Source organism: Gopherus evgoodei, chromosome 1 (genome assembly GCF_007399415.2).
Source record: "Gopherus evgoodei ecotype Sinaloan lineage chromosome 1, rGopEvg1_v1.p, whole genome shotgun sequence".
Lineage (NCBI taxonomy): Eukaryota > Metazoa > Chordata > Testudines > Testudinidae > Gopherus > Gopherus evgoodei.
This window is the reverse complement of record NC_044322.1, coordinates 323,615,184-323,637,301: the sequence shown is the minus strand read 5'-3', so window position 1 is coordinate 323,637,301 and position 22,118 is coordinate 323,615,184. Positions and strand designations below refer to the sequence as shown.

The 22,118-nt window shown below is 37.7% G+C and overlaps 1 protein-coding gene across 24 annotated transcripts in view; it reads left to right on the top strand.

Annotated features, from left to right (window-relative positions):
• CADPS2 (calcium dependent secretion activator 2) overlaps positions 1–22,118 on the top strand; it is a 602,399-nt gene that overhangs the window by 510,930 nt on the left and 69,351 nt on the right. For 8 of the 24 annotated variants that reach the window (XM_030549118.1, XM_030549116.1, XM_030549135.1 and 5 more), the window contains 4 exons: positions 2,106–2,247; positions 2,366–2,485; positions 8,830–8,985; positions 13,436–13,583. In XM_030549118.1, coding sequence (XP_030404978.1) covers positions 2,106–2,247; positions 2,366–2,485; positions 8,830–8,985; positions 13,436–13,583 — 566 coding nt within the window. Of the gene's footprint in view, positions 1–2,105; positions 2,248–2,365; positions 2,486–8,829; positions 8,986–13,435; positions 13,584–14,666; positions 14,682–22,118 lie in introns of all 24 variants that reach the window. The other 16 variants (XM_030549117.1, XM_030549113.1, XM_030549119.1 and 13 more) reach the window with 3 other exon arrangements.

Genomic DNA, 22,118 nt, shown 5'->3' with positions numbered 1-22,118 from the left:
CTCCAAGTGTGATTTTGGCCTTCCTGATTTCACTCCTGCATGCCTGAGCAATATTTTTATACGCCTTGGTCATTTGTCCAATCTTCCACTTCTTGAAAGCTTCTTTTTTGTGTTTAAGATCAGCAAGGATTTCACTGTTAAGCCAAGCTGGTCACCTGCCATATTTACTGTTCTTTCTACACATCAGGATGGTTTGTTCCTGCAACCTCAATAAGGATTCTTTAAAATACAACCATGTTCCCTACTGATGCAGTTTTTCCTGTAGCTCTGCAAACACCAGATGACTGCATCCTGTGCTTGCAACACTCAAGACAATAGTGCAGATCTGTGCAGGTTCCATGCATTTTTCAGAGTCATACAGCTCCAGCCCAACTTCAAAGCACTGTCTCCAGAGCTATGTTTAGGGTGCTAACATGAGCCCTGGGAGACTGGCACCCATGGGCTTCAAAGTGCTATGTAGACATACCCTGCTAGGTCAGTAGTTCCAGACTGGCCCTGACCTTGCAAAGCCTTAAGCATGTATTTAACTTTCAGCACACACTCACATACATAAAGTTCAGCATATGTGTAAGTCTTGCAGGATCAGGGCCTCAGTGAGCTGCTTTATTGGGTTTGGAGATAGACAGTAGGGTGTGGAGAGCAGGATCAGTGGACACCATGGTGAGCAATGGACATCGCATTCACAGGTTCAGACCACAGACCATAATTGATCATGGCTTTTTGCCTTCTTGCCCCCTGCAGGAACTCACCCCTCTCTCCCTGGGCAGTACAGAGCAAGTGATCATACTTCTGGGTCCCCTACTCTGGGACAGAGGAAAGCATAAATAGATGATGGGGACCCAAACCTAGAAGGAGTTGTGGGGATTGTTTCTATATATTATGTACATTTAATTATATTGGTAATATACACATTATTAAAAGGAACTGAAAACCATAACTAGTGGGATGGTTGGGGATAGTCTGTATGGGAAGGGGATAATCTATATGGAAAAGCAAACAAACTCAAATAAAACAATATAAGAATAATAGTGAGCCAAAGCACACCACCTTGGATATTAAGGAAGCACAGGAGAGGGTTGTTTGAATAAGGATTTTTTTTTTAATTCAGAATCTTCTGGTGGAGCACACTGTTAGCCTGTGTCTCACTAGTCTTCACCATAATATTAATCATCACACTCATTCTCTCTCCCACTACCTGCTATTGTTTGTCACACTCATTGCTTCTCGTCTTGAATTGTATTGAAAGCTCCTTATAGCAGGTATCATGTGTACCTACGTGTAGGCATAGAGCCTGGCAAGATTTTACACCAATCTTGATTGCAGCCTTTGGGCTTTAGTGTAATATAAATAAAAAATAATAATGGAATATTATTTCATTATAACTAGTGTTTATACTTCTTTTGTTTGTTATCTTTGCATCCAAGTTTTTTATCCAGGCAATATAATTACTAAGTCCCGATTCAGGAAATCCCTTAAGCACTATCTTAAATCCATCCCTATTCAGCAAAACACATAAGTATGTGCCTAAGTTTCATGATAGTGAAAGTTAAACACATTCTTAAGTGCATTGCTGAATTGAGGGCTAATTCTGTATAGGCATAGTGCATTCAGTTACTTATCATTTATAATACAAGAGTATGACCTGTGAATGTGCAAACATACTATTTTCCAAGTCAGTCACACTATGTAGAAGAAACTAACAGATACAAAGCAAGAATGACTGGAATGTCTAAATTCAGCCTTGGGATAAACAGTCGCTACTATGTTGACTTCCTCATGTAAATAATAACTACATATATAATAATAACTATAATAGTGACTATGTAAATAATAGTTACTTACCGAGAAATAAAACTAGTCTAAACAGAGGTTGGGCCATGCTATCACTGCTCTTAAAACTATGTGTGTGTGTGTGTGTGTGTGTGTGTGTGTATATATATATATATATATATATATATATATATACACACACACACACACACACACACACACACACACACACACACACACACTAAAACATTTTAGGAGATTTCTTTTGCTATAACTAATGAAATTGGATCACAGCCTGTTGAGTAATTGAGAATTGTTTTTGTTTGTTTTTAAAGTACTTTTGTGCGATGGAAAGTTTCACAAGCACTTGCAAGAGATTTTTGTTCCCTTGGTCGTCCGCTATGTTGATCTCATGGAGTCATCTATTGCCCAGTCCATTCATAGAGGTCTTGAACAAGAGTCCTGGCAGCCTGTCAAGTAAGTGTTTATAGAAGGTCTAACCTGCCTATATCTTTATACCCAATCTGCTTTACTCCTCTATTGTCCTCTAAGTTCTATTTTTTATTGTATTCCTACATTGTTTATTTCTTCACAGGAGCATCTCCAACAGTCTTCCCAATGTAGCTCTTCCGAAAGTTCCAAGTTTGCCTCTTAATCTTCCACAGATACCTAGCTTTTCTGCACCAACCTGGATGGCTTCTTTATATGATTCCACGTGTGTATTCTTCACTAATCTTCTGACTGTTGTCAGCTCTGCATGGCCTTGCTAGTGTCCTGTATAGTTATATTTGGATTGCATGGTGTTTAGGATTGCATAGTTGGAAACAATAATTTCTCAGTTGTGAGCCAAGCATGGAATGTCAGTGCATTGTGCGTTTTTTAGTGCATAAAAATGCAGCAAAGTGTTATAGTTAATGTCTCACTTAAAATCAGCTTGGCAAAGGTTTGTTGTGGTACAGTTAACAGTCTAAATGCCATAATTGCTCTTCTTATTCAGTTAGTAAGCAAGGGACAAAAAATTAAAATAATTGTTCTTACACCGTGTTTTCATAAACTACAATAGCTCTTCATGTTTTCGCATGAATGTGACTAATTCATTGCATATGCAAAATGGTTCGGAAAACAATTTCAACAATTGTTTGCAAGATTTCTGTTAGATTTAAATTCTTAATCTTAGAGGGAAACTGTAAAGATTAGTAGGCCCAAAATTTGACCTACATTAGTTTCTTTTTGTGGTGGTGTTTTTTCACCACGCTTCTGTTTTTTAAATTGAGCCAGTAGCTCATGCTGAGTTGAGCAATCCCCCAATAACATACAGAAGTTCTGTGTGTCTACCTGTTTATGGATGTGCATGCACAGTTGAGGAAAGTAGTTTTGGGTAAAGAGAGGGTTTAATAGAAGCAACAACAGAAAATATTTTTAAATTTTGAAAACTAATCTTGACAATATCCTTTAAAGCAAAAGATAATTTAATGTTTTGAAAAACAAGCTTTTTTTTTTCTGTAAGCAAATGCCAAAATCCGTTATCACGTGTGAAGTTCTGTGTTTGTGCTAAGAATTACGTAGCCAAGTGTATTGAGTGATGTGTCTCCAGACTTTTGGCATTTGTTCATTAGCTGTACTGGGATTTGTTTTTTCTGGCTCCCCTAAGCAATTGTCAACCTTTTTCCTCCTCATTCTTAGTCTTTTACGCCCTTTGTTTTGACTATAACACTACAAGTTTGCACCTGCATCCTTTTGCCTTTATAAATCATTATTCCAGCTTTGAATCACAACTCAGTGGCGTTTTGCCCTTCAGAAAAAGCCCTCTTCCTACCTGCTTATTCCTATCCTTTGACGGTTACTGTCTTAAACAGTGTCCTCCACACGTTACACTTCCTTGAGACTTAATGTTCTTAACTGTGGTCTTCTAACAATCTGCACTTACAGCACTTCCATAAAAATGGCTTTTAATTTACATCTTTCATATGTGGACACTAGTTGGAGGTTTTTACACCCAGATGTTTTTCCCATGGGAAAATATATAGTAGGCTCCCCAAATTACAGAAGGACAGGTGGTATTATATGCAGGGCTGGTATTATATGTAGCACTGACTATTAGTAAGGTTGACGAACACTTCCTGTTATAAGATCCTGTCTTTAGTTGCTTATAACTTTGCCAGCTTTAACTGATTGGGTTGAAATTTTCCATGCTGGTTGTCTGTATCAGGCTAAATTTCTTCAGAAAATTTCAGCCAAAAGGATTCAGCCATTCTGAGAATAGGGGAAGGGGCTGATACGTTGTTCTGCCCATGTTAAAAAAAATCCTGATGATCTTTTCTTCGAGCAGTTCTAGCACCTTCAGATTTTAAAGCAGGAACTTGCAGTTTGGCAGGGGGTGACCTTGGTGTCAGGAATGTGCCTTTTGCCATCCCCTTGGAAACGCACCCAAATTTAGTCATGTTATAAGCCTTTGCCCAGGAATCATAATTCTGGCATTTCCTAACTTCTGATTGTTTGACTTTGCAACTTTAATAATGTCCTTTTAATGTAATGTATGTATTTGTTTATTTATAATTTTGCGTAATCTTTGTTAAAAAAAAAAAAGGAGTGAGAAAGGGAGTGTTATTAAATATGTACAAGTGCCATAGGGCCAATTCTGTCGTCAGCTGCACCAGTGTTTAAGTATTCAAAGAGGTTATAAAGGAACGTCCTCCTATTTGTAATAACTCCGGGTAGTTAACATAAATGACGCATGAGAGTGCTCAGCAAAGTATGAATAACATGTCAACTCACACACCCAGTTCACAAGGGCTGCATTCAGCTAGTACAAGTGCTTGCAGGCAGTGGCTAGAGTGCCGTTTCTACTGAAAGGAACAGTAACAAACAGCCCACCAGGCATTGTACAAGCTCACTGAGACATCTTGCTTAGCAGCTTCAGTATGCTTCCACAGCTGGCTGCACAGCTGCCTGCGAGCCAGCCACTGTTCCTTCTACCCCTGGTGCCATTGTTCTTTGTAAGGACATGAGTTAATTTAGAATATTCAGTTTCAAGATAAGTGACTCAGATCATGTTTAAGAGAGAGCAAGTTACAGCAAATATGTTCTTCACTGTGGCCTCTGTATGTGTATTCCCACTTGTGGGGCATACCCACCCCCATCTGGTGCCATGGCACATTCTAGTAAAAGCAGTGTCTTCTGGGACATCATCTGGGGTATGAAGTTCTTTTTGTACACCTTTCAGAAAGCAGTGATTGATGTTAGACAGGCATTCAGTGGAATTCAGATCACATTTTTGGATTAATTCCTTTATCATTATTACAAAAGCTGGCCATTTTAGACATTTTTACAGTTAATCATTTTCAGTGGCTGGAGATTTTATTATACAATGAGGAGCTAAAACACATCAGAAACTATGATTTAACTGAGTTATTTTTAAATACTTTCTAAGAATGTCAAGTCATCTATCTAGTTGACCATAGCCTTTTTGTTTTGTGAAGTGACAAGAAAGGGTTTCATATTCTAGCCTATGTTGCTAACATTCAAGTCCTGGTAGTAAGGCTGTTGTTCCCTATTCAGCAAAGCACTGAAGCACATGTTTAAGTCCATCCCTTTCAACAAAGCAGTTAAGCACTTGCCTAAATACTTAGCTGAAAAAGGATGGGCTTAAGCATGTAGTTATGGTTAAGCATGTGCTTAAGTGCTTTGCTGAAGTGGGGTCATCAATATTAAAATTATTTTCCTCTCTGACTAATAATTTATGTTTACTTTTTTTAGCATTACCTTTTAAATATGCCATAAAACTTTGTATGCAGACGCTGTGTTCAATCACTATAGATGTTCTGGTGCTATTTCCATTGACAAGTTTGTTTTTTTTTCCTTTAATGTATGGCTAGGAACACTAAATGTGTACTCTTCTCTATCATTACACTGTGACAAGAACATCATTACTGTGTTTTCAGTTGTTTTTGCTGGTCCTATAATTTAATGGTACATTTGGGGCATTGCATGTTAAGGTTAGGGAGATATTAAGAAAGTAAAGTGCTGTGTGTAGTAGTCAGTATTTTGCTTGATTGGTCCCATGAGAAGTTAACTCAGAGGACACCTTGGCTAGACGTGCAGAGCACTGTGAATTATCGTCAGATTCAGCTAAGGAAAACATGCTGAAAGGTTGAGAGGGCTGGGACAGTGTGTTTGGGGGAAGGGGAGGTAAAAGCTTTTAATTAAACAGAATGGGAGTTTTTCTTACAATCTACTAGTTTATTAAAACTTATTACTCTAAATCTAATTTTTGTTTCCTTTCCGTTGAATCTTTACGTTTTTACAAGTTGTGAACCTAGCTTTTATGTTAGATTTATGGCTTGTTTTGATTATACCAATGTTCCATTTCTAAATTATTTTCTCTGTTACATATGTAACAGATGTTCCACAGTTACTATAAACTTCACCACTGGCAGAAGCAGCAACAATCCTGTGGAGTTAGGGCCACTTCTTACGCTAGCAATGACTGACTCTCAGTATGAGAGTCATTGTTTTGTGGAGTTTTTCCTATGTCCAGAGCTCAGTCAATTCACTACATGATAACAATTAATTCTTTTCTCCTACACCAAGATATGCCTGGTGCAGGAAAAGGGAGGAGCCTCAAGGAGCTGGTTACAATTCCTTGAATCGTAATCTGCTCCAGCAGTATTAGATTCCAGTGTACAAATGGCAAATCCATTTAAAAATATCCTTGACCTTAAGCAGGGATTTCCTGATTTACTGGACCAAGTGCTTTACTGGGTTAAGATCAGAGTGCAGGATTAAGCCCAAATAAAGTATATACCATTGTACAAATAATCGTAGTCTGTCAGTGTAAAATCAGAATCCTCCAGAGTAATTTACTTTAATAGTAATAATCAAATGACAGGTGTGTGGTTTTGGAATACACTATTTCTTTCTGTTGTCACAGCTCCTTTTATGTCAGTAGTATACAATATTAATCTATATCTTTAAGAAAAATGGTTCCAGAAGTCGTTGTGCAATATATAACTACATAATAAATAAGAGTGGTGGCTCAGAAGCATATAAAAAACAAGAAATGTTTATTACAGAGCTCCTCTCAAATTTCAAGAACCAATGGCTATTATTATAATTATTATAATTGTAAAACCTTATTTGGCTGTGTAATGAAACCAGTTTAAGTGGACACCAGGGAATGAACGTGCATAAGAATACATTGACAATATTTGAGAGCACATGATTCCTCCTGAGTCTTAGAGGATTCCATTTAGTTTGGAGTCCTGTTAAGCAGAAATATGATTTAAAGAGGACAAAATTAAAATGCATAAAATCCCTGCAGATCAAATAGAAAGAAGTGATTATCACATTTGATAAATAAATGTGCTTTACTTTCAGATAGGCACTCTCATCAAAGTCAATATACATTGAGACTTTGTATGAAAATATATTAGTGTATTTATGCACACACCCCCATCTTATTTTTTAGTTAGTACACCTTCTTTCCATCTTTCTCATCTATACCAGTTGACTATCTTATTTTGTGGTCTATGTTTGTATATAATGTAACATATATAAGCGTAAAACTCACTACCAAGGGATCTGGGAGATATGTGATAACCATGTAAAGTTATTTCATTAGTCTGTAAGGAAGAATTCTACCCTAGCAGGACAGTGGACTATTATTTTTCTTGTATTAAAAAACTGTTGCCACTGTGTAAATAGGTGCTTTATGTTCAGTACAAAGGCAGGGTCAGAATGCTTGCAATCTAAACAGGCAACATACGCACACAAGATGGGGATGAGGATGGAATCTAGTCAGCCCAATAGATTTTCTGTCTCTTGAGGTCTGGTTGTTCTATTTCAAGCATGTAACAGGGAAGTATAACTAAGAGTTATTGGATATCAGTGAGCCGGAACATGTAGGCAAAATACCATGGGTCTACCTGACGGTAAAATCTACTAGGCTGAGGACTATCAATGTAAGGAACTTGGGGAAGCATCAAAACTTGGGTCATTTAAAATTGGAGAAGTCAGGTCCACTAATAAATTACTGTAGTTAACCATCCAACATTATTAGAGAGATATTGTAGGCCTTTTCCATCTCTAATTTCTTTGGCCCTAATCCTGCTCCATCCTCATTCAGTGGGAGTTGAGGGCAGTCAACCCCTTCATGACGGTGGCCTTTTGTCATGAGAATATAGGAATGAAAATTGCAATACTTATAAATTAAAATGCAGAGTCAAGGCTGCTATGCTAAATTTTTATCACTTTTGCTTCTGAAGTATGTTGAAAGCTGTTACTTGGAATGTTAGCGTGGATAGCATTAGGACCCCCAGTACAGCAGTTCAAGCTTCAGAGTATAGGCCCAGTATTAGCACACTTGGAGGAGTTTATTCCCGCTGAATTTTGTAATGGTATCACTGTAATTAGTGATGAGCAGATCTATCTATTAAAATCTATGAGTTGGTCAGGAGGGAGAATTTTAAAATTGTGGCAACCGCAAATGACGTAGGGACATTTTCTTCTTTTGTTCTGCTCATGTTAAGTTTCTTGACATTAATGTGAGTTCTGTTTTTCCTTGTTTTGGAGATCTTCTGTACTACTTTCCTCGATGGGAGTTAATCTGCATGTGTCAAGAGAGTATCCGTCTGTGTGTGGCTCTCCTACTACACTATACTTCTTCAGTAGTATAGGAGGTTTAGCCACCCATTATGTGAGAGCAAGCAAATATATGTGCAAAGTGTTCACTGTCGTGAAAAAGTTCTTTCTTAAATAAAACCCCTTCTGCCAATATTTTTCCTCTCTTATCTTGAATTTGGCTTGCTTCACTTCCCTCTCCCACCTCCATGATACAAGGGTTGAACAGATCTACTTGTTTAACCCCCTAGAGAAGTCATATTAAATCGAAAGGACAGGACTTCCACAACCACTCCAATACTCTTGGAGCAACACCCAACTGTGTTGTGGGAGCTGCATGTGGGAAGTGAACTGGAAGAAGGGGCGGACTCCACTTCTGCAAGTAATTCTGTGGGTTTTTTTAATATGTCCTATAAATGTATCTTCTGTTTTTCTTAATAGCAATGGTTCAGCTACATCAGAAGATCTTTTCTGGAAACTTGATGCACTGCAGATGTTTGTTTTCGATCTGCACTGGCCAGAACCAGAATTTGCCCATCATTTAGAGCAGAGACTTAAACTTATGGCCAGTGATATGATAGAGGCCTGCGTCAAAAGGTACAGTTATATTTTGAAATTGTCTGTTAAAAGTTGTAACACATTTGGAAATGAACATCTAGGAAATGTTAATGAGAACATCTAGATGTGTGATATCCATTTAGAATGCTGCTGCAAAGATCCCACCCCATCTCTTTGACCGTGTCACTCATTTCTTTGTGTCTCTCACTGACTCTTCTCTATTGCATCACACATAAGCTGCTTGCCTTCACTTTTAAGGTCCTCAGTGTCCTGTCCCCACCTTATCTATTGTCTGTCATTCACTATTGAGATGTTAAATCCTACCTCCATTTGATCCATGATACCAGCCTCTGTCACCCACTTCTTTGATTTTCGTACAAGTACTTTATGCTTTCTCCCATATTACCTTTCATGCTTGGGAGGCATTCCACACAAATAGCCACAAAGCCACCACATTATCCTCCTTTAATATCCTCCTTTTCTGTGATCCCTGCAGGAAGCTTGACAATGATGTGCTGAGACCACTGTCTATGACACTGACCAAATTGCCTCATTGGTTCATTGTACCCATCCCAACCCCTGTCTATCTGTATCCATCTGGTGTCTTTTGTTTCATACTTGGATTGAAAGGTCTTTGGGCCAGGGCAATGCTTTTTTTTCTGTGGAGTATTTTTTACAGCGCCGAACACAATGGGGTCCTGATCTGCAAGTGGGACTCTAAGCGTTATGATAAAATAAATAATAGAGCTATTTTGGGAGCCTGCAAAGACCACAAATCCCATCTCCTACTTTTGACCCTGAAGCATAAAGCTACTACCAGTTGGGTGGTGTTTGTTTTTTAAAGTGAGTTTCTGGCCCTATTCCTTTCAAAGGTAGGTTTGAACACGTAAACATCAATTAATGTAAACCGATCATTGGGATGAAAGTTTGTCATGGGGATTTTTACTGAATATTACAGGTTATTCATGACTTATCAATGATCATACATATATGGGGTTGGGATGGGTACAATGAAGACTAGCTTTGGGATTCTTGAAACCCATATTCACATATTCTTCAATTGTAGGGGTGACCCTATGCCAATTTAAAGCTGTAGGGGGCCTGTGCCCACCTGGGATACTGCTAATAGCAGTTAGTCAGCTACAGTCTCTCTCGGCTCCCTGTTGGCTACTTGAATGGCTCTTCTGGTGAATAGTTAGTGGGTCTCTAGGCTCAAGGAGAGGTGGCTACAAAGTATAAATGGCACTATTGTTTTGTAGACTACTGCACATAGGTCTGAGAGCAAGAGACTTCTGCATTGCAGTCTTGGTTCTGACATTGACTGTGTGGCTTTCATCAAACCATGCAACCTCTCCGCCTCAGTATCCCCATCTGTAGAATTGGGATAATACTACTAAGATATATCACCCTGGGGTTATAATGACTAAATAGCCAATGTTTGTAAAACACAATTATATAAGTGCTGAAATTCACTAGGATGTACACAGATCCCTCGCAGATCTGGGTTGTAGTTTGAGTCTGTCCTAATAAATTATCTTGCTGACCTTCCTCTGAATTGAATCCTAAGACTCTCATGCTACATAGTGGCAAGATCACAGTGGTCCACTATATATGTTTATGGAAGACAGTTGAGAAATACTTTTTGAAGACCACCCAAAAATCTTAATAAAGATGGAACTGCATATTATCAAAGTCAAGTGAGGTGCCAAATGCTGTATTGATGGGCAGATTGCACTGAGATGTACACTTCAAAGTGATAGAAAAGTGCAAGTACTTTTCAAACTTGCTAAAGTATCTACAGAATATGATTTCAGGCATCTTAAAGCACAACACAAGCATAAGCTATGTAAGCATAAGCTAGATATTGTTCGTACGTTATATTGTTATGTGTTATTTTAACTGTTATCTGGATATATCTAACTAGAGCTGGGTTGAAAAACAAAAGCCTCATTTCATTTAAAAAATTAAAATGTCAATGTTATTTTCATTTTGATATATTTGAAAAGGATCCATTTCTGATTTTATCAAATGTTGACATATTTTTAATATTTCTAAAAAAATCAGCTATAACATTATCAAAATGGTTGTTGACATTTTTGTTTATTGAAACCCAATTTTTCTGTAAACAAAAATTTGATAACCATCTTTCTGATGTTTTCAATAGAAAAAGTTGTTTAAAAAAAAAGCCTGAGTGTTTATGAAAAACAACATTTTTCACAAGGTAGATCAACAATTCTTCATGAAAAAATTTTGCTTTCCAAAAAAGGCAATTTTTCAATTTAAAAAAAATCATTTGAGAAATATTGAACAGCTCTTAGTGCTGACCATAGTGGTTGAGATTTCAAAAGCCTAAACTGTTTCTTTACAATAGTTAGCACAAATTGGTATTTAGAATGGCAAATTAACAATCACTAGCTCATATACCTATTTCTCACGTGTTCAGTTACCGATTTTTCAGACAGAAATATGAAGGTTCACATGTGAAATGAGCCCAGATTCAAATTTTGTGGCTGCAGCTTGAAACCCCCCTTTTGAAAATAAACCTTTATTATGGCCAATTTTTTTAGTCTGTGTTACTGCTTTCAAAGTGATAGGAAGATTTAAAACCATATGTCTAGTCTTGTTTGACAAGAAGGAACCTGAGATTAGTGGCCTAAAAGAAAATTGTTTCACTTATCATTCCTTCTGTATCTAACTAAAAAACAACTCTTAGAAGATTTGCAGTCAAAAATTCTTGGTAGAGGAGAAATCTTTTGACACTGCAAATATGTAACAAGACCAGTTTCCATAAATAGATGAATTACATCTGTGGTCTTGAAAAAATGTTCCACCACAAAGTGCAGGTGGTTCAAGATTATTGACTGCCAATGTGAAATTGTGTCTTGCTAGTTAAAGAGCATGGAACCTACAGAATGCCTAAGAACCTACTCTGGGTAGAAAATACGTCAAGCTCTAGTGTCATTGGAGAAAAGTGTCATAGGTCACTGTACCAGGGAAATTACTTTTACTCACTGCTGACTCCAACAAATGTAGTTTGACCAATGTCAGCTGCTTCACAAGACTTTTATGGACCCAACCAGGCCACCAGATGTATATAAGAGGAGTATTGTGAACATTCCCACAGAAAATACTGTTGTATGAAAGAATTTGTCATCTGTTTATTCCAACAAGATATATCTGGAATGCTGTCTCTAAGCAAGTTGGGCCGAGTATATTTAGAACTTTAAAGAAAAGCATTTTTATAGTAAATCAGAACTGGATCAGGTAATAGTAGCGGGGCATTGCTGTCATCACAAGCTGTCTCCATTAGGAGGCAAGCTGCCACATGATGAACCTGCTACACCTTTTGAGATGCTTTTGGCTTCGGTGTCAGGTACGGTAGAGCTTGTTGCAGTAGGCAAATCTGGAAATGTCAAAGGCCTGATTACGAGATCTAGACTTCTTTTTGAATCAAATCAGATGGCTTCCAGGTGCATTGGCTTAATAAGATTCTCAGAAACAACTCATATAGCTTAGTCTTTAACATGATCATTACCATTCTTCAGTAAATTCATCTCCAGTGGGATAGGCACATTATTCAGTAGCCCTCTATATGCCCACCATAGGGAATATTCTAATTCAGCTATGTTAAGCTTCATCTCAGCATGAGTTTCTATGTTCAAGATACCCATAAATGGTCCCAAAACAGCAATAATATTGCAGCTGACACATGAGAAATCTTGTCACTCTCTCAAATCAAATGGCGAATCATACGAGGAAAGTTTTTTGAGAAGAGACTAACTGAAACTTTTAGGCTGATTTATATGAACTGTTTTAATGTTTGTAAGAATTATATTTCTCTAGTAGCATAGATGTTTGATTTAGGCGTGTTTTTACATGCATATAATAAAGGCCTGATTCTGATCTTTCAGTAAATTTTCTCTAATGTAACTCTATTGACTGCAGTGATGATGCTCCTGATTTACACCAGCATGAGAAGAGAGCCCGCTCTTTGTGTATCTATCTTTGTTTTAATATGAAAGGAAATAATTTAACTGACTGTTTTCTTTATTAAAGATTATCTTTTTTTAATTAAAACGGTAAGAGAATTTTTGAGTCATCTGCATCAGAAGTGGGATCCTAACATGATAGAGGAGCTGTTATGTTTTAATGCAGAAGATCTAAATATTTCTTTGAGCTTTATATTTTTACTGCTTAAAAATTGTTTACAGATAATGGATTAGGAAGCATATTGTTAAATTTATTATGTTTACCTACTGGTCATTATTTAGCTAAATCAAAGCAGAACCTTGAGATTACTGTCACTGTCATGTTCTGTTGACAAGATCAATATTTTACTCTACTGCTTCTAGTATTGTGTTCCTACATGCTTCCACCTGATGCTCAGACTTAATTTTTAAATTAACACATTTAGTGTTTTGCTTTTACACATCAGTTGTCTGGAATTATGACAGACTTTCATGTTGTGAATTCATGTTTAAATAAATAGAACAAGAATTGCATTTGAACTCAAGCTGCAAAAGACAAACAAATCAATGGACTTGCGCATTCCTGCGTCTGTGTGTACAATGTTTAACGTTTTAGTCGATGCCAAAAAGCAAACTGCTAAACTCTGCATTCTGGATGGTGGGCAAGAGGTAGGTGGAATTGTGTATGTTTAGATTAATCAGGGGTGTCTAGCACTGTGGAATGTCTTTACTATATTGGTTAAAATAGCTTTGGGGTTTTTTTAGTGAATTTTGTCTTCTGAAATGTATCACATAGTTTTAATTTTGTTTATGTAAGTATCTGAGTATCACTGAGGGTGCAAACCGCCCCCCATTATTCCATCCAAATGAACAGAGGAATGCCCATCATTTCTGTGTTCAGGGGGACACCAGGAGGGATTTTGCACTATCCATCCCAGAGCGTCTCCTGAGTTGCATCTGAGAACAACCCTTGCTTATGACAGTGTCTTAATAACACAACTGAGCCAAAGCATCGGTCTTTACAGTAAACTGTTCAATTGGTTAGATTTATATTTAATTGGTTCCTTTAATGCGCTGGCTGGCATTTGCACCAACATGTACACCTGAAAAATTTTAGCTAGAGGAGAGAAATCATTGAGTACAATTATTAACCTTTAACTTTTGCTTTTCCAGAACCTGTGTAAAGGCCACTGTTTAGGTGCTGTACAAATGGGGCTGTAGAGAGAGACTCTACAGTGGGGCAATGGCCCGTGCTTTTTGAGTGAATATACATCCATACTTGGCTACTGCCCCATCTTCCATTTGAATACAGAATACTCCCACTCCTGTCAGGAATATTCTGTGCTGTGGTGAGAGGGTAATAGTGGTCTCTAGGTAATCCAGAATACTGATGCACAATTAATATTGCTTTTGCAATGTTGATGTACGTGTGTGGTGGTGGTGGTGATGTAGTTGTATTTGTTTGGATTTTGGTGGAGGAGGGAAACCAATTGTCAGAATTTGACACCAAGAATTATTCCTGCCTTGTGCAAAAATATATTTATCACACCATTGATACAGGCAGTTTTATTTTTATTTTATTCAGCCATATCATTTCTGTTGATTGCCCTTTTGTGTTGTCTTGGTGGATGTGCTCCTCATTTCCTTAGCTCATCTATTTAAGTTAGCATTTTAGCCACAATTAATTTTCCATTTTCCTATTCTTCCCCGTCATCTGCTTTTTCTACTTTGATTTTCCATGATTTGATCCAGTTTGCTGGTCAGTGGGTAAGTGCCTTTCATTTTAGAAACTACTTGTTCTTTGTGAATTGTCTATGTTCATTGCTTGTTATAAACTACCTATTGCTGCTCCTGCTCATTCAACAACATGGACCAGAGGGATTTCCTCTGCTGTTTGAACTTGCTAGGCAGTGATCAGTCACCAGATGCCAAATTTCTTCTCACCCCATCCAGCTGAAATCGCTCTTCAGGCTGGTTCCAGAAATTTCTTCTGTTTGTCTTCTGCCCCGCTCCAGGCACATGCCTTCAGAGCCTCCTGGAGCAGAACACACAAGAATGTGCAGGAAGTACTCTGAGCATGGCTGTGCAGTGATACTATGACTTGTTCTTGGTGCCGCAGTTGTGATGTCTCTCTCGCGCCCTTTCAAGACTGACTGAGTCGGACAGCTTAAGAATCTCCCTCACCTCGATGCAGAGGAGCATGTCAACACAAGACCAATAGCATCAGAGCCAACCCAAGAGACTTCAGCCCCTCTTCACCTCATCCCATAGTAGTGAATCCACCTCTACCCCTACTTGTTGTTCAGACAATGTCCTGAGAATAGGCCTTCCACCTTCTTCTCAGGGAAGGCAGCACTTTCATGAAGGCCTTTCATGCAGAAGATAAACAGCCCCACTCTCTCTACTCATTCCATTCCACTACCCTTCTCATGCACTGCCAGCCAGATACCCTCACAGCCATCAGAGCTCCAGTCCTTGCGAAGGGGCTCTTCAGAAATCTTCCTGTGCTGCTGCCATGTGGCACTGCAGTCTCCAGAGCTCCAGCCTGCCTTCATCATCCTCTCTCAGCAGCAGCGTAGGGAACTGTCTCAGGTTCTTACTCTGAAAGCATGAGACTTCCTTGAAGAAAAGATACAAAATGGCTCTTCAAGTTTTCAGCATGACCCAGAATACCTCGTGCTTCTTTGGCTTCCTTTCTTTGAATTCAGGATGTATGCAAGAGCCTGGCATCTCAATGCATCTGCATGGAAAATTAAAAATTAATCTTAATCTTACCACCAAGAAAAACAAAAAAGTTCCTAAATTTTGCCACAAGTTCAAGGCATCATCACATATCATGGATGCTTTCTCAATAAGGGCTTTTTAATATCCATTTATCTAATTTCTCCCTTTCCCAAGGGTCCTTTGAAATATAGGAAAGTATGTGTCCTCCTTAATACTCATATCCCCACCCTAGTGTCTAAGGTCTTGGTATTGTCCTCCTCAACCTTCAAATGACCCTTTACCTTGTTCTGTGTTTTCTTACTTCCTTCTAAGGCAAGGTCTTTCATCACAGTCTGGAAAAGCATTTTTGTAAGGCCACTCTCAAGGTAATCAGAGAGGAGGTGGAGGAATTAAATTCATCCCTTACCAACCTTTTTGTTACGGTACTGTCTCACTTAAAACCAAAATTTGACCATGTAGTTCCTCTGTCTGGAGTATAAATTAGATTCTAATTCTCTCTTTTTCTCCCTTTCAAACATGTGACCACAGTTCTTTTAGATTTCCTCTCATTCTGATTACATCAGTCAGACAAGTTGGAGACATCACGGCCCTTTCCTATAATGAGTCTTATCAGATTTGTCATAAAAATGAAGCTGGCCTCAGAATCTTCTCAAGAAGTCTCCAGTTCAGGAAATTCTCACCATGTAAGTCAAGAAACGCATGCCCTGGCTTTTGTCTGTTTGCTCAAACCCACAAGGAGAAGTTTGGCATGGTTTGGATGTGGCCTGAACCATTCTGTTCTGGTTAAATAGAGCTCATCCATTCAGACAGTCAGATGCCTTCTTCATGGGTGGGCAGGTTTCCTAGAAAGGGTTTGTGTGACGTCATACCCAGGTGGTTAAAATCTTGTATATTTTCCACATATCAGTCAACAGTGCAAGTTCCTCCAACAGCACCCCCAGTCCATTCTGCTGCGGATATAGCCATCTCATGGGTTGAAAGGAAAAGGATTAGAACAAGACAGCTGTGTTTCCTAGCAGTTTTTACCACTTTTCTAGGAGCTTCAAACTTGACTTGTCAACCTCATCAGATGCCACTTTGGGCTGTTGGATGCTGAATGCTATCACTTCTGTGTCCTTCTGAACTGAGGTCCAATGGGTGCTACTCGTAAGAGTCCGTGTCTTCAGCCTGTCAAATGATTGGGAGCCTAAAGAGACATTTTTTCGGTAACAAAACACTTGAGAATCTGAGGCAAGATGTGAAAAATCCACACCCCTGAGCGACATAGTTATACTGACCTAACCTCTTGTGTAGACAGCACTATATCAACAGGAGAACTTCTCCTGCCAATCTGGCTACCACCTCTTGGGGAGGTGGATAAATACGCTGATGAGAGATGCTCTCCCATAAGCATAGTAGTACCTTCACTAAAGCGCTGCAGCAGCACAGTTGCCTCACTAAAGCACTGTACATGAAGCCAAGTCCTGAAGTTTTTTCAGCTTTTAATAGTTTTTGTTATTGAAGTTAATTGGTTTTAAACCTATTTTAAACATTGTAACTTACATTCTGTAGGACTTTCAGCGTTACCTAGTAACATTTTTTATTTTGAGAATGATAAACAGCTACAGAAGAATCAAGCTGAAGAAACTGCTGGGACCAAGGTGGCTGGAGGAGAGCTGCAGCTGGGCAGGGAGAAACAAACAGACTTGGGTTGGTCACTGTGTAGCTTAGTTCGAACAGCAGAGGAAATGCCATTGTACTAGGTTGTTGAATGCTTCACAGAAAATCAATTTACAGATCGGGAAACTCTCTTAAATATTCCAAAATTATATACTCTCATTACCCTGTCATGCTTGTAAAGGAAAGAAGGCAGACATTATTCTTTAACTATTCCTTAAACTGGGAAAACTGAATAGTGGCATGTATTGAGGCTAATGCTTCTTAATATATTTATTAATGGTGGGCAGCAAGTTGGTGAACTTTGTCAATGACTCCAAAGTAATTTTGATTAATAAATCCAAATAGGATTCTGATTAACTCCAGAAGGATTAAAACACTTCATGTGGCTTGGCAGTAAAAGACCAGAGGAAATGTAATATAAATACACACTGGCAATAGTAGTTTAAATTCATAAATTCGTGAGATATTGATTTCCAAGACCCTCCAAGGAAAAAGACTTGGGATTCACCAGTGATAACAGTAAAAATATTAGTCCAATGTGCTGCAGCAGTTTAATAAAAAACAAATAGGATACTTAAGTGCACATAAATGGAACAAAAAATAATAAAGATTATAGTATAATATTGAACAAGGTGTGGTTAGGTGTAGCTTCAGAATGTAAACTCATCATCACAGGAATTGGGAGAGAATTCCTCTCTTTCCCAAATGCAATAATGCACAAGTGGCCAAGTGCAGTATAAGTATTTTTTAGGGCTGTCAATTAATCACAGTTAACTCATGTGATTAAAAAAAAATCATGATTTAAAAAATTAATCACGATTAATGCTACTGTTAAACAATAGAATACCAATTGAAATTTATTAAATATTTTGGAATGTTTTTCTGCATTTTCAAATATATTTATTTCTATTACAACCCACAATACAAAGTTTACAATGCTCACTTGATATTATTATTTTTATTACCAATATTTGCACTGTAAAAATGATAAAGAAACAGTATTTTTTCAATTCACATCATACAAGTACTGTAGTGCAATCTCTTTATCGTGAAAGTGTAACTTACAAATGTAGATTTTTTTTGTTACATAACTGCACTCAAACAAAACAGTATAAAACTTCAGAACCTACAAGTCCACTTAGTCCTATTTCTTGTTCAGCCAATTGCTAAGACAAACAAGTTGGTTTACATTTACAGGAGATCATACTGCCCGCTTCTTATTTACAATATCACCTGAAAGTGAGAACAGGCATCTGCATAGCACTGTTTGTAGCCAGTGTTGCAAGGTATTTACGTGCCAGATATGCTAAACATCAGTATACCACTTCATGCTTTGACCACCATTCCAGAGGCCATACTTCCATGCTGATGATGCTCATTAAAAAAAAGTGTTAATTAAATTTGTGACTGAACTCCTTGGGGGAGAATTGTATGTCTCCTATTCTGTTTTACCCACATTCTGCCATATATTTCATGTTATAGCAGTCTCGGATGATGACTCGACACATGTTGTTCATTTTAAGTACACTTTCACCGCAGATTTGACATAACCCAAAGAAAGTACCAAGGTGAGATTTCTAAAAATAGCTGCAGCACTCAACCCCAGGTTTAAGAATCTGAAGTGCTATCCAGAATCTGAGGGGGACAAGGTGGGGAACATGCTTTCAGAAGTCTTAAAAGAAGAACACTCCAGTGCAGAAACTACAGAATCTGAACCACCAAAAAAGAAATCAACCTTTTGCTGGTGGCATCCAACTCAGATAATGAAAATGAACATGTGTCGGTCTGCTCTGCTTTGGATCATTATTGAGCAGAACCTGTCATCAGCATCGATGCATGTCCTGTGGAATAGTGATTGAAGCATGAAGGGACATATGAATCTTTAGCGCATCTGGCACCTAAATGTCTTGTAGTGCCAGCTACAACAGTGCCATGTGAATGCCTATTTTCACTTTCAGGTGACATTGTAAACAAGAAGCAGGCAGCATTATCTCCTGCAAATTGTAACCAAACTTGTTTGTCTTAGTGTTTGACTGAACAAGAAGTAGGACTGAGTCAACTTGTAGGCTCTAAAGTTTTACATTGTTTTATTTTTGAATGCAGTTATTTTTGTACGTAATTCTACATTTCTAAGTTCAACAGTCATGATAAAGAGATTACACTGCAGTACTTGTATTAGGCGAATTGAAAAATACTGTTTCTTTTGTTTTTTACAGTGCAAATATTTGTAATAAAAATAAATATAAAGTGAGCACTGTACACATTGTATTCTGTCTTGTAATTGAAATCAATATATTTGAAAATGTGGAAAACATCCAAAAATATTTAAATAAATAGTATTCTATTATTGTTTAACAGTGTGATTAATCACACGATTAACTGTGATTACTTTTTTTAATCATGCGATTAATCACAATTAATTTTTTAAATATTTGACAGCCCTAGCATTTTTGTCTTTCTCCAAATGATGAGGTTGTTATCACGGTCAGAATCAAGATACCACACCTGAAGGACAAGTGTTCTGGTCCAGAAAGGGAAATCTTATATGTTCTTAGCTCATGGTAAATTCACCACAGCTGAAAATAGTCTCCCCATTGACACTCTATGGACCTCCTTTTGCTGCAATTGGTCACATATTTTTAGAAGAAAATATCCCAGAGCCATTGGGGAAGGGATGCCACATTTTGCAATGTCTCCTTCGGGGATCTCAGGAGTGATGCTAGGAGATTCTGTTGAGCATGCTCAAATTAGTTCAGTTCTGTAAATCTCTTTGTCTACCCTCCCAGCCCCTAAATGGACAATACGTCAGCCAAGGAAGAATTTTAAAATGACCAAAAGTGTGTTATTTTTCTGACTTTCTATTCCTTCATCCATTCAGAAAGAATCATTTATACTATCCAATGGTCTCACTAGGGAGAGTTTGGAGAGGTGGAGGTCAAATGTTGCCATAAATATCTCTTCCAGATAATTTCCAAAACTGGACTATTGGGCAAGGATCATGCATGCAGCGTTGCCAACACTCACAGTTTTACTGCAAGTTTATAGTGTTTGATGTTTTTCTTGAAGCTCCAGCTTCTGAGTCAAATGATTACATGAGAACCTCAGCTTAAAAGAAAAAAAAGTTTATAGCCCTCATGGTTGCAGAGAAAAACTTGAAAACATTAACCTTAAAAGTTCCAAAACCAGGAAGCAAATAAAATAACCCCAATTCTTTTATTAAAAAATAATCTCTCATTCTCTGAGGATCTTGTATCAAGATTTTTGAATGCTTGGGTTTGCCTAAGCTCTCTTCTCTCAACTTATTCCTATGAGAGTTACTTTAGCCAACAATAGATTAACTCCCAATTCCTGCAAAATCATAGGTGATCAGGATGGTGGTGGGATACGAGAATGGAGGGAAATGAAAACATAAGGATTTGGGGCATTAGAAGTGGAGGTCATTTGCATGAACTTTTGGTTAACTCTGCAACTGTCAGCTGTTTCACTAAAGTTGAGGAGATTGTGTAGGAGGAATGGGGTGACATCTGTGATAAATCAATTTTTGGATACTTTTGCTGGAGAGGCAGGATCTATGGTCTGCTGGGATTGCATAACAACAAAAGACACTGACTATTTTAGCTGAATTGGGCCCTTAAAGTGTCAACAAAATTTTATGGTGTTCAAAAAATTAATAATTTCCCCCTTGGATGTAGGGCGAAGGTCAACAACTTGTCTGTACTGCAGCCACAGAAAGCTTCTCTGTGTATTTGCATTAGGTTCATTCACTCTTCAGAGTGAATGAGATGTGCATTGGGATCTGCATGAGCATATATTCAATTATTAGCATTTTTAAAGGGAGATTTTTTTTTAAATATTGATTCAACATACCATAAAAAGTACTTGGGGCACTGAGAAGTTACATAACATAACCCTATGCTCCTTTAATTTGAATGTGGCTACAGTAAGTATTTATTGTTTGGAAAATCATTTCCTGAGCATATTAAGCAGATCCAATTTAATGTTTTGATTTGTATGGAAACTTTCAGACAGAAGAAAAATGGCCTTCAAAAACTTACATCTTAGAAAACTATTCATCTGGCAGCTGCTAAGCTAGGCTAATATTTATGTTGACCTCAGTACTTTTACTCCAAGCATTATGTTATTAGCTATTCCAAGTAGCCTTGAATTATCAGGATAGGGTTAGTCTTTACAAGTCACATTTTCTGTGAAGTGGCTATTGAGGACAATCTTTGCTGTCAGATAAATGTTTTTAAAGGAAGAATTACTATTTAAATTGATGTCCCCTCACAGCAGAATAGGAGTCCTAGCTCCTGTTAATTTCAGGATGGAACTCTGTAGTATTATCTAAAGAAAGCATAAAAATCTTTCAGATTTATTTTAAATAGCACCTACTTAAAAACATCTTTTTTCATGAAAAAGCAGGAAAAAAAACTATGGAGAATGAGGACTGTTTTATTATGCCTTCTGTGGACTATTAATTTGTTACCATCTATTCAGCTTTGTTGATGACATTTTAATTTTGTCCTTGCTTGAGCATAATGTAAGGTTTGTATAAACTGCAGCTCAGTAAGCTGACAAAAAGGCCCTTTTAGAATGAACAATTGGGAGCTCATTTTATTTCTAGAGGACATTTAAAATAACTTATGAATGAGAGTTGTCAGACATGAAATGCTGTATTAATTAAATCTTTTTCTAGTCCTTTTGCTTCTCCAGCTATACCAATCCTTTAGAAAAAAAAAAATACATGGCCACCTTAATTATAGAGGAGAAGACAAAAAGTATCCTTCACATTCCTTCGCCTGAATAAGAATAAGAACTCAA